Raw genomic sequence first — 17440 nt, 5'->3', positions numbered from 1 at the left:
GTCCCTTTAAGTTTAAACATGGCGGCACACATTACTTTATAGAAACGTAGTGGAATTTAGAAAACCTTGAGTTTTCAGAGTTAAATTACAGGGAAACGGACAACATAAATAAAAGAATATTGCAAAGTTTTCTAAATACAGGTCTAAACATAATATCCATTTAAAGTAGGTAGCAATATGCTTCTGAATTGCCATATGGGAGTACAGCTACAACAGACTAAAGACTTTTTTTGAACGTACCAATGTCATCATCAGTTCGATCAATGGGATCTTTTTCTAGACAGTCTCGTACAATGTCCCTGCTCATCAAAGGGTCAGAGGCCCTTTCAATATCTTCTTCATCGTCGTCATCTTCTGAATCAACAGCAGTCTCTGGCAGCCCACTCAGGTCCATATCTCCAGCTTCACTTTCTGTGGCCTGAGCATGAATTCAGAGATTACCATTTAGTGCACAATAATGAACAAATAATACACCTCTCTCATGCAAATGCAAACTGAATCAGAATAAAAACCTGAGAACGACTGCAACACTGCATACAGTATATAGTCTATGGGTATCTACTACACACAAGCTGTAAAAAAGAATAGAATCCTACACTGCTTTAAACTACAAATCAGGAAATAACAATGAGAAAGCAACGCAATGAGAGAAACAATTTATTTTGTTGCACTATATCAAGAGCACGGTTATAGATATACTGTAATCAATAGAATAACATATGGTATGGTTTTTTTTTCTTAATCAGTTTTCAAGAGGTTAATCAGTAAAACATCTGGTGTCACTGTTAATTTAACCATTCTATTTCTAGAGCACTAGAAACATATTTGTCTGTTAAAAATAGGGGGTTTGTTAACTTAATTTAATGTGAACATCTTTCACAAGCAGCAGATTTAAATACCCATATAAGCTGAAGGTGCAGCTTTGCAGCAGTGAAAGGGTTAATGAAATGCAAGTGACTAATAGGAATATTCTAGGAAACAGATGAGTGTGACACTCTTCCTGCTGAGGACATAATGAAGCGACATTCGATTTGCCTGCACTGATGCTGTCTTCCTTAGCTGCCACAGTGAATAAGCAGCTGTCATCAATTGCTGCTAGGTAGCCACAAGCTGCTAGACCTCAGGACACACTGAGCCAAAGGTGAGTTATAAAAATCTGCAGGAGTCTAACTAAACCCCATGAGGCCAAAGTCCGTCCTTTACCCCTTTTGAAAACTGGGTCAACCTCTGCAAGCACTTCCCATGCAGTTGCTTATGTATGTAGCAAACAAGTCATTAGACATTTGTAAAAGCTCTTTCACTAGACTTTAAAAGAGCAGATTAGAAGAAAATTGCACATTTTAAATCCACAGTAAAAAAAAAGATCAGTCTGCAGCTGCATTTGCAAATTAAAAAGATTTGTCTTACAAGCTGCTGTCCATTCTACTATTGCCTTCATCTGTTTTCAGCAAAGGGTTAGACAAAGTCCACAACTGCCATCTGTAAATAATATTCTGGCCATTTTGCATAAGGGAACAACAATAGCAAAATATTACCCTAGCATCATTGCCCTGTATTGCCCAAGCAGATATTCATAGAGGTGTAGTCAGCTATTTTCGTATTCTGTAATATCTTTTGGAAAAATAAAGTAAAAGGTGCCTAATTGGATTATTGAGAACCCAATTACTGTGAATCACCTGAAAACTAGACACATTGCATAAAAGGGACAGTAAAGTAAAATAGCGCATACATATTTAAACAACTTTCCAATTTACTTCTATTGTCTAATTTGCTTAATTCGCCTGGTATCCTTTTGTTTTAAAGGCATACCTAGGTAGGCTCAGCGGCAGCAAAGTACTACTAGAGGCTAGCTGCTGATTGGTGCTTGCACATATAGGCTTCTTTTTATAGGCTCAATACCCAATGTGGTCTGCTAGCTCCCAGTAGTACATTGCTGCTCCTTCAACAAAGGATACCAAGGGGATGAAGAAAATGTGATAATATAAGTACATTATTTAAATTGATAATGCTCTATTTTAATCATAATACAATTTGTTTCATGTTTTTTGTATATTTGGTTTATAGATTGTTATATTATATTTAAGACTAAATAAACAACACATAGTAAAGTGCTAATGAAAGGTCATACCTGTTTTAAAGGACTAGTCAATACAGTAGGTTTGCATAATCAACAAATGCAAGATAACAAGACAATGCAATAGCACTTATTCTGAACTTCAAATGAATAGTAGATTTTTTTTTCTGACAATTTAAAAAGTTAAGTCTATTTCCACTCCCCCTGTACCATGTGACAGCCATCAGCCAATCACAAATGCATGTACGCATTCTTGCACATGCTCAGTAGGAGCTGGTGACCCAAAAAGTTTAAAACCTAGGAGGTTCATATGCTAATTTCTTAGACCTTGAAGGCCGCCTCTAATCTAAATGCATTTTGACAGTTTTTCACCACTAGAGGGCATTAATTCACATGTTTCATATAGAGAACATTGAGCTCATGCACGTGAATTTACCATGGAGACAGCTCTGATTGGCTAAAATGCAAGTCTGTCAAAAGAACTGAAATAAGGGGCAGTCTGCTGAGGCTTAGATACAAGGTAATTACAGAGGTAAAACGTATATAATTATAACTGTGAGTTGGTTATGCAAAACTGGGGAATTGGTAATTAAAGGATTATCTATCTTTTAAAACAACAAAAATTATGGTGTTGACTGTCCCTTTAAGGCATTAAACAGATGATGACCATGAGTCGTCATCCACAAAGGGTTAATATATATTTTATACTTTTTTTTTCAAACTACAATGTCCCTTTATCATCTTTCCATCAAGTAGAATATAAACACAGGAAAAATAGATATTATCAAATAATGTGCACCTCAAATGCATCCCAAAACCTTACATTTTAACAAATAAATCAATCATACAAAGACTATTGTCCCTGCAATGCTATTTATATAGGAAGTTTTATGTATTACATTATTTATGGAACCAGATCTTGTGATGTTACTACCAACATGTAGTACATACTACAGAAAGAAGGCAGTAAACGTGCATTTTACACTATCAAGGATGTGTCGCATTTCCAAAAAAGCATTTTTAGGCCATATAGTGCTTATTTTTGTATCAAAATGTAATCTGTAGTAAAATAAACAAAACAAAAAACTTACACACAAGGCATGTTATGTTAACAACTCTTCATAATGCAAAGTATAAAGGAATCCAATCTCATATACACCCTGTACAGCCTCATGTAATAAAGGACCTTGCTGTCTCATTTGTTTAAACAAATAGGTACATCTCTTCTATAATGAGTGTCTTACATGCAAAATGCTTGACATACAAAATTTAGTAGCAAAATTAATATTTAAAGAGGTCTATTATGAGATCAATGCTGAGAGCCATCTGAAGAACCAGTTTCATGATTAATTCAAATTAAAAAAGGTCTGTGATACTATTTTTACTGCAAACAGCTGTACACTCTGCGCCGCTATGAAGTCTTCAGGTAATGTAAATGTAAGTGGATGACAAAGATAATGCCAAAGAAATATATAAATCTCTACAGTACTGGTTATTTAACCAACAGTGTAATTAGGCTGGGGAGACAATCCTTTATTTATTTATTAATTTGTTGCTACATATCTAATTGGGGTCCTTTCAATGAGGACAGTATTTAGCGGTCTTATTAACATTGTGTTGAATATGCATAAGGTTATCTAGATAAATTGGACTAATCAATTTTAATTAAAGAGTTTCTGTTAATCATAACATGACTATAAGTGATTATTAATACAAATTAAATTGTGTATCCTCACAGCAAAGAATTCAAGTCATTTTTATTATAAAGGATCTATTAAGGCACTTCAGTAGCTAAAATAAATTACTGTTAATCTTTAGCAGATCTCTTGGCACTCTATTATTTTGTGACACTTTGCAACCCTCTATGCATATTATTATCAAGAAGTGTCAAGATTTGAAAGAAAACAGCCTACACAGGAAGTAATATACTTCTTGGTGCATAATAGCATTAAAAAAAAAACATTAAACTATTATTATTATCAGGTATTTGTAGAGCGCCAACAGATTCTGCAGCGCTATAAACATAGGCGGTATAAAAGGTAACATTTATAGGGGGTCAAATGGGTAGAGGTCCCTGCGGAAAGTTGCACTTTTGTAATCGGCTCTTATGCGGGTGATCTACCAACAGCTGCGCACATAGGCTTACATGCTAAGGGGTTCAAGGGGATAGCAGGGAGTTAGGAAAGGTTAGTGTAGGTTTTATGCATCCCTGAATAGTACAGTCTTTAGGGAGCGCTTGAAGCTTTCAAAACTAGGGGAGAGTCTTGTGGAGCGAGGCAGAGAGTTCAACAAAATGGGAGCCAGTCTGGAGAAGTCCTGTAAACGGGAATGTGAGGAGGTAACAAGAGAGGAGGAGATCGTGGGCAGAGCGAAGGGGTCGGGAGGGAGAGTATCTGGAGACAAGGCTGAGATGTAGGGGGGAGCAGTGCAGTTGAGGGTTTTGTATGCCAGAGTGAGAATTTTGTGTTTAAGCATGGTGGCAAGATGAAGCCAGTGAAGGGATTGGCAGAGAGGTGCAGCAGATGAAGAGTGACGTGTAAGGAAGATGAGCCTGGCAGAGGCATTCATTATGGATTGTAAAGAAGCTAGGTGGCAGCTAAGGAGATCAGAGAGGATGGAGTCACAGTAATCAAGGCAGGAAGGATGAGAGAGTGGATTAGAATCTTAGTTGTGTCTTGTGAAAGGAAATGTCTAATTTTAGAAATGTTTTTAAGGTGGAAGCGGGAGGCTTTAGCCAAGGACTAAATGTGAGGAGTAAAAATAAAAAAATCTGAGTCAAGTGTGACTCCAAGACATCAAGAATGTGGGGTAGGGGTAATGATGGAATTATCGACAGTTATAGAGAAGTTGGGGGTGGAGATTTTTGAAGAAGGGGGGGAAATAAGGAGCTCAGTTTTGGAGAGCTTTAGCTTAAGGTAGTGAGAAGACATCCAAGATAAGATATGAGAAAGACAGTTAGTGACACAGGTTTGCAAAGAAGATGATAGGTCTGGTGAAGAGAGGTAGATTTGGGTGTCATCAGCATACAAATGGTATTGAAACCCATGGGACTTTATTAAGGAACCTAAAGATGATGTGTAGATTGAGAAGAGAAGGGGACAAAGGACAGAGCCTTACGGTACCCCAACAGAAAGTGGTAACAGGGCAGAGGATGCCCCAGAGAAGGCTACACTAAAGGTACGGTTAGACAGATAGGAAGAGAACCACAAGAGAACTGTGTCGCAAATGCAGCAGGATTGGAGGGTTTGGAGCAAAAGAGGGTGGTCAACAGTATCAGAGGCTGCAGACAGATCAAGGAGGATAAGCAGAGAGAAGTGGCCTTTGGATTTTAACAATTGCTGTCTCAGTGGAGTGGTGGGGGCAAAATCCAGATTGCAGTGAGTCAAGGAGGGAGTTTAGTGTAAGGAAATGGGATAGACGTACATATACTAGCTTTTCAAGAAGCTTCGAGGCAAGAGGGAGTAGGGAAATAGGGCGGTAGTTGGATGGGGAGGTTGGGTCGAGAGAAGGTTTTATGAGGATAGGTGTGACCAGTGCGTGTTTAAGATATTAGGGAATTATACCATTGCTTAGGGAGAGGTTGAAGATGTGTGTATAGGGGTAAGGGTAGAAGAGAGGGTGGGGAGTAGCTGTGAGGGGATGGGGTCGAGGGGACAGGTAGTGAGGTGAGAGGATAGTATAAGGGCAGAGACTTCATCCTCTGCAACAGGGGCAAAAGAGATACATTTATGGCTATGTGCGTTTTGGATGATAGTGAGGTTTTGAGGGGGTTTAAGACCGGTAGTATGTTGAGAGCTGATTTAATTTCTGATGGAGTCTATTTTGTTATTGAAGTAGCTGGCAAAATCTTGAGCTGAGAGAGAAGTTGTAGTAGGCGGAGAAGAGTATTGAATGTGGACAACAGACATTTTGGGTTTGCAGAAAGAATAGAGCTAAGACTGGGGAAGTAATGTTGCTTATATAGATTAAGGGCAGAATAGTAGAGTTCAAGATGAACTTGTAGTGAAGAAAGTCAGCTGAACTCAGAGATTTTCTTCAGTGTCGCTCAGCAGTACGGGAACATTTGCGTAGGTACCGTGTCAGAGGAGTATTCCAGGGCTGAGGATGAGTGTGTGATTTGCGAGCTATGGTAGGGGGGGCCAGATTGTCAAGGACCAATGTAAGGGTGGAGTTATAGTAGCAGATAGATTCATCAGGGCAGGAAAAGAAGGGGATGGAAGAGATGAAGGGTTTGAGAGAGCTAGTGAGTTGTGAGAGCTAGTGAGTTATGCTTCTGTGAAGTTTGGTCTGAGGGGTAGGAGGGAGAGTTGTAGGGAGGGATGTGATTTTACAAGTTAGGAGATGATGGTCCGAAAGAGGAAAAGGGGAGTTTGTGAATTTTGAGATAGTGCATCGGTAGCTGAAAATCAGATCAAGGAAGTGACCATCTTTCTGAGTGGGAGAGTCAGTCCATTGAGACAGGCCGAAAGAGGAAGTAAGTTGCAGAAGTTGTTTTCCAGAGGAGGAGGCAGTAGTGTCAACAGGGAGGTTGAAATAGCCAAGAATGAAGGCAGGGGTGCCTAAAGAAAGGAAATAATGTAGCCAGGCAGCAAAGTTATCTAGAAATAAAGTTGATGAGCCAGGTTGCGGTATATGACTGCAACACGTATAGAGAGGGTAGAGAATAAGCTTATTGTGTGCGTTTCGAATGAAGAAAATGTGAGGGAAGAGAAGGGCTGTAATTGTTGAAAGGTGCAACGAGAGGAAAGTAAAATACCAACACCACCTCCTTGTTTATTATCAGACCTAGGAGTGTGTCTGAAGTGAAGATCCCCATGTGACAGTGCAGCGGCGGCAGCTGTGTCTGCAGGAGAGAGAGCCAGAAGATTGAGAGAATGGGATATAAAGAAGTCATGGATAGAAGTGCACAAATGAAGGAGGTGGAGGCTTTAGATGCAAGAGGAATGAGATTAAGGTGACCAGAGTTTTGTTTTTGAAGTACATTGAAAGGCACACGTGGTTGTGCAAGGCTAGGAAGTTGTGAGGGACCAGGATTAGGAGAGATGTCACCAGCAGCTAGTAAGAGCAAGAGGGAGAGTGACATGATATGCAGATTTGCAGTAGTGAGACTGTTTTTGGGATGAGGTGTGAGGAGGAGAGAGAGTCTTTAGGAATGTGAGAAGTTCATGAATACAAAAGTAAGGTGAGGTTAAGAGAGATAGGCTAATAAGCAGTGCATGTGGTGAGGGGGAATGAGTAAATGAGTAAAGTAGTTTATTGTAGAGACAAAAGATGGCAAAAAGGCATTTCTTTAAAATAGTCAAACAGTGGATAAAACACAGAATTACAACAGAACTTGCCTTGTCCCTTGTTCAATTCTTGTATAATTCTTGTATAATTCTTTTGCCTGATTCTTAGTGTCTCACTTATAAATGTTCACTTAAGAGATGTGAACAGATTATGTTACAATACTGCAATGCTCACCCAAGCAATGATTTCCCCATAGCAGTGTTAAATTTATAGGCCAGAGCATTCAGCTGATTGCAATAAATTAGATAATGACAAGACAGGCAAAAGGCCAATTGGGAACATTTGATTCAGGGTGAGATAAATTGATAAAACAGACAATATAATTTGGAGGATTTTGGTGTTATACAATTAGTGAAATTATAAATTTAGGAAGTATCACAAGTATTGACAAGGTTTGAACATCACATAGATAAAGACAAGATATCAGCAGAGTAAATACATAACATTTCACATACTACAGACAAATACCAAAAGAGACTTAAAGGGACGTCAAGTCCAAAAAAAACTTTCATGATTTAAATAGGGAATGCAATTTTAAACAACTTTCCAATTTACTTTTATCACCAATTGTGCTTTGTTCTCTTGGTATTCTTAGTTGAAAGCTAAACCAAGGAGGTTCATATGTTAATTTCTTAGACCTTGAAGACTGCCTCTAATCTGAATGCATTTTTACCACTAGAGGGCATAAGTTCATGTGTTTCATATAGATAACATTGAGCTCATGCATGTGAAGTTACCCTGGAGATAACACTGAATGGCTAAAATACAAGTCTGTCAAAAGAACTGAAAAAAGGGGGCAGTTTGCAGAGGCATAGATACAAGGTAATCACAGAGGTAAAAAGTGTATTTCTATAACATTATTAGTTGTGCTAAACCTGGGGAATGGGTAAAAAATGGATTATCTTTCTTTTTAAACAACAAAAATGATGGTGTTGACTGTCCATTTAAGAGTACAATTCCCAAAGAAAAGAAGGATTTTGGATTTAAACTACTAAATTACATAAAAATCTCCTATATTCAAAATGTATTAAGCTTTTTAACCTCTACAAAAAAGTGCATCTTGTATTATGCTTCATCTTACATGCCAATTGGAGTAATCAGGCATGTTGCCCTTACTATCTTTGTATATTCTCTGAGAAAAAAAATGTATATAAGATATATATATATATATATATATATATATATATATATATATATATATATATATATATATATATATATATATATATATATATATATTATTTTTTTAACTAAAAGTATAAATTCAATTTCCCCTTGATATCCTATCACTTATTGGTTCTCAAACTATTTACACTAATCTATATGTCAAACACTGGCTAGCTCAGAAACATGACTTCTAATCATTATTACTGATCAGTATTCAAAAAAACAGCCAACATGTTTTTAGGACACAAATATGTACTGTATATAAATGTATGACATACCTTATACAACTTAAAATAATGATAGAGACGGATTTCCCTCTATATACATCACAGAAAAAAATTATAGGTAAAAATAGTCACCATTAAAAAGTTAACACTTTTAACGTCATATTTAACCCCTTAAGGACACAGCTTCAGTTTGCTGAATGGTTCCATATCATTGCTCATTAAGGGGTTAATACAACACCGATATTTTGGTCATAATCCTATATTTGCAAATGAAGAAAAGGAGTTTCTAAGTTGATTCATTCAACCTCACTATAGTAAGCCCTTAGGACAAACCTCTCCACCCAAAGTAAAGGTAAACTTGTCAGAACAGCTAAACGGTTCATGACTAGGGTAGATAAAAATAAATTATTTAAAAATATATATATATATTTTTTTTATTTAATTTAAATCTTTTTTTTTTTTTAATCTATACAGGATTTTTTTTTTTTTACTGAAATGCTTTTTGAGTTAAAAATAAAGAGGGTTTCGATTTAAGATATATTATAATCTAAATGTTATTAATCCTAAAATATAGATTAGTTTTTATTATATAACAAGATGCTGTATATTCATCGCTGTAATGTTTAATTTTTTTTGGGTAAATTAATTTAATTATCCATTCACAATGTCATGATCTCCAAAAGGTTTTTGTCAAATTACGTTGGGGAATTTTTCTATCTTAAAGATATTATCACATATTATTGGTTTTGTAGCTCTCAAAACTGAATTTGTGGCAGCAGAAATAACATGCCCCTGCTTCACAGCAAAAATATTCTAAAATAAAAATATAGAATTGAGAAATACACCTTAAAGAGACATAGCGGTCGATTTATCAACCTCTTCCCATGCCAACGACTGCAGGTTCTCGAAAGAGAACATGCAGTCCGTATTTATGAAGCAGCGGTCATGAGACCACTGCTTCCCTAACCTTTTGCCACCTCTTAGGTTGCGAATTTCAATCTCCCCGATCTTGTGATTGGCTGTGCACGGGTGAGATTGCATGCAAGTGCAAAATAGCGCTTGTGTGCAATGCTGAATTCCGGCAGCGGAGTTCAGCCCGCCAGAGGCGAGCTGGGGTGCATATGTGCGCCCCTGTCCACCAGAGCTTCATAAATCAACCACATGGGTTTCAGATAGAGCATACAATTTTCAAATTTACTTCTATTCTCAAATTTGATTCATTCCCTTGGTATCCTTTGTTGAAGGAGAGCAATGCTCTAATTGAGCCTAGCTGAACAAAATGGTTAAAACCGTGACAAGCAGCTAGCTCACAGTTAGTACATTGCTTCAGGGCCTAACTATGCTCACTTTTAAACAATGGATACCAAGAGAACAAAGCAAATTAAATTAGAGAAGAAAATTAATTTTTTTTACATTACATGTTTTCTGAATCATGAAACTTTAATTTTTAATTTACTGTCCCTTTAATGCCCTTGCTCCCCTGCAAGTCTATGTACACAAAATCAACCCATACTAAGTTTCAAAAAGCTCACTGAATAGAAGATTGCTTGGTGTGGAATAGATCTGCACAAGGACCTAAGTGTGAGGTGATAGAAGCAAGCTTTAAAAAGGTTTGTAAATTTGATTTGATTTAAATCAAATCCATCCTGTTCATGACTGCTTTATAATATTAACCCCAAGTTTGGCAAAGAATTAATAAACACACAAAGTTTCATAAATCTACTTATTTATGATTACATTTAATATGGTATATTTTATTTTAATTTAATCAGTGATTTTTGTTATTATAGTTACTATTATTGCCTTTGTAATTTTATGGAGCTCTCTCTTATATACTATATATGGGTGTATTCAATGTATTTCTTACAATTTGTATTACATTTTTTACACAATTAACAATTTTTTTCTCTCAAAAATAAAATCTCTCTCTATATATATATCTATTACAAATAAAGAAAATTAAGTCACAAAAAGTGAAAAAAACTATGTTTAGTTGATAAATTAATTTCTTTCATGGTGGTGAGAGTCCACTATCCATTACTCCTGGGGAATTATTCTTCTCTACCCCTAGGAGGAGGCAAAGAATCCCAAACCCCAAGAGATCTATAAAACCCCTTCCATCTCACACATACCTCAGTCTAACGTTAGCCAAGCAAAATGAGGTAAGAAAGAGGAATAAGAGCCATAGAAGGAGCAGGGGAAAAAGACGTACTAAAGAAATAATTTACCTAAAAACATAAGGGTGGAATCTTGTGGACTCTCACCACCATGAGAGTCCACAAGATTCCACCCTTATGTTTTTAGGTAAATTATTTATTTAGTACGTCTTTTATGTGTTTTTTTTCATGCAGGTGGTGAGAGATCACGATCCATTATTCCGGGAACGTATACCCAAGCTGTGGAGTCCACAAGTAATGACATAAAAGTAGGCATTTAAAAACATTTTTTCACCGAGAAATTAAATCCACAACCTCAATATTTTTTTTTTTATTAAATGTACTTAAAATAAATCAAAAAGACAAAAAAAAATCAAACTGAGACAACTGCCTGAACAACCTTTCTATCAAAGGCTGCCTAAGAAGAACAAAAACACCAAAATGGTAGAATTGTATAAAAGTATGCAAAGAAGACCAAGGAGCTGCCATGCAAATCTGGTCAACTGAACCCTCATTTTTGAAGGCTTAATAGAATGAGCAGTAATCTGTTGCGGTGGATGCTGACCTGCCTCCAAGTAAGCCTTGTGAAAGGAAAGAGATAATAATCTGGATTTTGACACCATATCTGCAAACCAGGATTTAAACCATAAAGCTTTCCTGGTAGAAACAGCAAAACACATGCTTTTGGCATTAATCTTTATAATATCAATAAAGCTCATTAAAATTAAGAAAACGCATGTAAAAAAACCCCAAAAAAACCCACAACTGACCGCTATAAAGGATTTAGTGCACCTAACCCTGACGTGTGCATACGCTGACCCTACGTGTGTAAAACAGCGAAAGTGTAAAAGTAACTATAATAAAACAAAAGCGGCATGCGCTGACCCGACAAGCATTAACCCGCCGTGCGCAACCCCTACCCAACTAAACCTAAAGGTTGACACACAAAATTCAAACTAAGCAAGCCCCAAAAAAAATGAAGCGTGCAGAACAGCAAGGGGAATAATGTAAAGGATTTGGTCCCTGGGCCAAATAAATTAGCAAATACATATATATATATATATATATATATATATATATATATAGTTAGTGCCCATAACATAGCTATAGAGTGTCTAAATGTTAATAAATAATAGTTACCAATAGACACTCATCCACCAGCAAATAAGCAGCAGACAGCCAAATCAGTACTGAAAAATATCAGCAGAGGTTATGGAATAGTATATTGTAGATCCAAGGAAGCCAAAATACAAATCCCTGCGACCAATTATGGAAGGTTTATTAAAAATGTCCCATGAGGTGAAAGAAGAACTACAAAATGTAGAATTTGGGAATATATGCCTACTCCTAGTGGAAGGGAAGAGTAATTCCCCAAGACTAATGGATCGTGGACTCTCACCAACTGTATGAAAGAAAAAAATAATTAGTTTTCCCCAACCATTTCTTGTAACCTTGAAGAGAAACTAAAGTCATAATAAAACTCATGATCCAGGCAAACAATTTTATACACCTTTCCAATTGACTTCTATTACCTAATTAGCTTTGATATATTTTGTTCAAAAAGCATACCTAGGTAAACTCAGGAGCAACAATGCACTGCTGGGAGCTAGTTGCTGATTGGTGACTGCACATGCCTCTGTCATTGGCTCAACTGGTGTGTTTAGCTAGCCTGTACTACATTGCTGCTCTTTCAACAAAGGATACCAAGAGAATAAAAATGTGAAAAATGTTTAAACTGCTATGCTCTATCACACAAGGTATTTATGTGCAGCCACCAATCAGAGGCTACTGAGCCTATTTAGTTATGTTTTTCAACAAAGGATATTAAGAGAATAAAGAAAATTAGACAATAGAAGTCAATTAGAAAGTTATTTATAATTGCATGCTCTTTCTAAATCAAGAAAAAAAAAATGGATTTCATGTCCCTTTAATGCAATTTTATGTCACTTTACAAATCGATTTAACAGTTTTTTTTTTCCCTTATTACTATTTTCATTAATTGATTGGATCCCTTAGCACATGGTCACCAAAACTAAATTGGATAATCACACAATGTACCCCTTATCATTAATAAAATGTTCAATGAGTTATGGGTACCCGATTAGATTAATGTTGATAACTATAGCTTGCACAGGCACTACTACATGTCAAGGTATTAGAGCTTGTCTTGCAAACGACTATGGGTATTTAGGATGACGTTAAAAATAAAGCTGTATACAAATCTGTAAATAATGAGTTTTAAAAGACCGGAATAAACATATGACCTTTTAGAAGCAGTGTTTGTAGATTGTAAAAAGAGCATGAAACTAAACAGAAAGGCTACAATCTCCATTCTTTAGATTCTTGCCTTGCTCCTTTGATTTAATGCAATTGTTCAATTGCAAATCTCTCTTCAACACCTAAAAAGTCGATAAGCACTGTAAGGCAACAACACAATCAAATTCCTCTGTCACATACCGTAATAGCTGCACATGAATTATGCACATTTTGCACTTAACACTCAAATAAATGCCATTTTGCAGCCTCTGTCCTGTTTAGGACATAGTCCTTGAGGGCTCAGTTATTTATTTTCTCACTTTTAACCCCTTAATTGTGCCTAAAGGGAAAAAAAAGATGCCAAATATAAATCTAAACTGAGCAGTGAAACTGCCATGTCACTGCTAGACAAATATTGTAGTGTGTGAAAAGCTGTCAAGGTCAGATTAAAATAGACACAACCCAACCTTTAGAACCTTCACAACCTCAACACAAAAAAGCATGCGTTACATTCTAGTCCCAACCAAGTCATTTGACACTTAAGTTCCTTACAACAAACATGTATAATTATACATCTGTTTATAAATGTGTTTAAAATAAGGTTTGTAATTATTATAATTGCAACAAATTGAGTTCTTCATAATCAAGGTGATAATATATAATCATAACTGGTGACTTAAATCGTCAGGCTAGGAGCTAGAAAAAGAGATGTCCAAAAAAAATGAATTAAAGAAAAGACTCATGGAACAAACTAAGCAACAGCTAAAAAATAATAATGAAGCACTGCCTTTCATGATTGTTCACTATGAATATGAAGAAATATTATTATTTATATTAGTAATAATAACAACAATAATAATAATCTATATTAAGATAATACATATCTTGTTAAAAAATGTGGTTATATTTACAAACTAATAGAAGTGAAAAAATATTGGTAGTATTGATCGGGGAACCAAATCAAATCCCCCCAAAAGGTATTGGTATTAACTATGTTCCTTAACTAGTGTAACCTATTTTTATTAAGGTAATTCTGAATGTCCGGCTTGTTTGTGCTTCCTACAGATCGGGACTGAAGAACCCTATTCTAGAGAAACCAGATAGTGACCTCTATAGGAACCAGCAGCCAGAGTTTTATGTTTAACCCTCTAAGAGCAAAAGCCAAGCTTTAGATTTGTGCTTCTGCTTGCTCCTTTTTGGGATATCACCAGTGGTTAATTAAACACAGTAACAACAATATTATATAAGGTAATATCAGGCACACTTCTACAGAAACTATATCAATAAGCCAGGAAAAGCTCAAAACATAAGATGCTCTTACACAATTCAATTATAAAATGAAGGATCTATTAAAAAGAAAATCATAATAATATAATCTTCACGTTCAAAGTGGCTGGGCAAAATTACAAAAAATGTCTGTAATCATGGGACCAACAACTTATACAGCTCAGTATAACAGGAAGAAAAAAGGTTTAAAGCCCACAGCATACAATCACATAATAATGTGAAAGGAAGTCAAATGCAACAATATCACGTAGAGGGAATTGTGTAATCATGTGCGCTTTAAACTGAATCCTAACTAAAACAATTAATAGGGACTCGGCAAAATGCATGGCCCTGCTCCAAGACAACGTTACACATTATTACATCATTCTGTTAGAGAGCCTGTAAAAATTGAATTCAGCGCTATTCTAACACCATGAAGATTAGAAAAATGTACAAAATTTCCTTAGACAATGCTGAAAGCAGCAATTAGTCAGCTTTATTTCTTTTGAGTTAAAATCAACAGAAAGAGAGAGAGAGAGTGAGAGAGAGTGAGAGAGAGAGAGAGAGAGAGAGAGAGAGAGAGAGTCAGGGTAAGAGAGTTAAATAGCACATTTCCTTTTATTTGTACATACTCATAACATTTTTAAATGAGAACATACAACCTTCTACTAGAATGATGGGCAACAAAACTCCCTCTTGAGATTTAAAAAGCCAATGAAAGGGTCTCATGCCTGTGTCGCTGGTAGGTGGTTGGTAAAGGATAGGAAACCTTACAGACAGCATACAACACACACAAAATAACCCACATATAAAAGAGAGGGTTCTGTTAGGAGTGTTATTTCCTTCTAGGTAGAAGGTGATCCCCATAGGAACTACAATCAGCTGCCTACTAGTTTAATTTTAATTAAAGGGACAGTAAAGTCATAATTAGACATTCGTGATTTACACATAGCATACCATTTTAAACAACTTTCCAATTGACATATTATTTAATTTGCTTCCTTCTCTTGTTGTCCTTTGCTGAAATGTTTATCTAGGTAAGATCATGAGCAGCAAAAAACCTAGGTTCTAGCTGCTGATTGGTGGCTGAATATGTACACTGATTTTCATTGGCTCACCTACAGTGGATATAAAAAAGTCTACACAACCCTGTTAAAATGTCAGGTTTCTGTGCTGTAAAAAAATTAGACAAAGATAAATCATTTCAGAACTTTTTCCACCTTTAATGTGACCTATAAACTACACAACTCAATTGAAAAACAAGCTATCACATTCAAAACCATGTTAAATAAGAGTCATCACACACCGGCCATAATTTAAAGTGCCTCTAATTAATCCTGAATAAAGTTCAGCTGTCCTAGTAGGTCTTTCCTGACATTTTCTTAGTCGCGTCCTACACAAAAGCTATGGTCCGCAGAGAGCTTCCAAAGCATCAGAGGGATCTCATTGTTAAAAGGTATCAGTCAGGAGAAGGGTACAAAAGAATTTCCAAGGCATTAGATATACCATGGAACACAGTGAAGACAGTCTTCATTAAGTGAAGAAAATATGGCACAACAATGACATTACCAAGAACTGGATGTCCCTCCAAAATTGATGAAAAGACGAGAAGAAAACTGGTCTGGGAGGCTACCAAGAGGCCTACAGCAACATTAAAGGAGCTGCAGGAAAATCTGGCAAGTACTGGCTGTGTGGTACATGTGACAACAATCTCCCGTATTCTTCATATGTTTGGGCTTTGGGGTAGACGGCAAGACGGAAGCCTTTTCTTACGAAGAAAAACATCCAAGCCCAGCTAAATTCTCCCAAAAGCATCTGAGAAAAGGTGTTATGGTCTGATGAAACCAAGGTTGAACTTTTTGGCAATAATTCCAAAAGATATGTTTGGGGCAAAAACAACACTGAATATCACCAAAAGAACACCATACCCACAGTGAAGCATGGTGGTGGCAGCATCATGCTTTGGGGCTGTTTTTCTTCAGCTGGAACTGGGGCCTTATTCAAGGTAGAGGGAATTATGAACAGTTCCAAATACCAGTCAATATTGGCACAAAACCTTCAGGCTTCTACTAGAAAGCTGAAAATGAAGAGGAACTTCATCTTTCAGCATGCCAATGACCCAAAGCATACACCCACATCAACAAAGGAATGGCTTCACCAGAAGAAGATTATTCAAGTTTTGGAATGGCCTAGCCAGAGCCCAGACCTGAATCCAATCGAAAATCTGTGTTGTGATCTGAAGAGGGCTGTGCACAGGAGATGCCCTCGCAATCTGACAGATTTGGAGTGTTTTTGCAAAGAAGGGTGGGCAAATCTTGCCAAGTCAAGATGTGCCATGCTGATAGACTCATACCCCAAAAGACTGAGTGCAGGACTGAGTTCTGTAATAAAATCACTTATGCAACCATATTTTTTTATTTTTACTTCCCTTCACCTAAAAGATTTCAGTTTGTTTTTCAATTGAGTTGCATAGTTTATAGGTCACATTAAAGGTGGAAAAAGTTCTGAAATGATTTATCTTTGTCTCATTTTTTTACATCACAGAAACCTGACATTTTAACAGGGGTGTGTAGACTTTTTATATCCACTGTATGTGTTCAGTTAGAAAGTGAATAGCTGCTCCTTCAACAAATGATACCAAGACAATGATGCAAATTTGATAATTGAAGTAAACTGGAAAGTTTTTTAAAATTGTATGTTGTACCTACATCATGAAAGTATTTTTGGGGGTTTCATGTCCCTTTAAGTATACATGCTTATTCATTTTCATTATTTTTTATGCATGTTTATTTAAATTATATCACTATTAAAACACTTAAAGCCAAATTTAAATTAAAACACAGAAGCCAATTTTTTTCATTTGTGATTCAGATAGAGCATGACATTTTGAGCAACTTTCTAATTTACTCCTATTATCAAATTTTCTTCATTCTCTTGGTATCTTTATTTGAAATGCAAGAATTTAAGTTTAGATGCCGGCCCATTTTTGGTGAACAACCTGGGTT

The 17440-nt window shown here is 36.2% G+C and overlaps 1 protein-coding gene across 11 annotated transcripts in view; it reads right to left on the bottom strand.

The window, feature by feature from the left end:
* RAPGEF2 (Rap guanine nucleotide exchange factor 2) overlaps positions 1–17440 on the bottom strand; it is a 652959-nt gene that overhangs the window by 78201 nt on the left and 557318 nt on the right. For all 11 annotated transcript variants that reach the window (XM_053703785.1, XM_053703786.1, XM_053703787.1 and 8 more), the window contains one exon: positions 241–418. In XM_053703785.1, coding sequence (XP_053559760.1) covers positions 241–418 — 178 coding nt within the window. The remainder of the gene's footprint in view (positions 1–240; positions 419–17440) is intronic.

The sequence above is a fragment of the Bombina bombina genome, chromosome 2, assembly GCF_027579735.1.
Source record: "Bombina bombina isolate aBomBom1 chromosome 2, aBomBom1.pri, whole genome shotgun sequence".
Lineage (NCBI taxonomy): Eukaryota > Metazoa > Chordata > Amphibia > Anura > Bombinatoridae > Bombina > Bombina bombina.
This window is presented reverse-complemented; position numbering and strand designations above follow the sequence as displayed.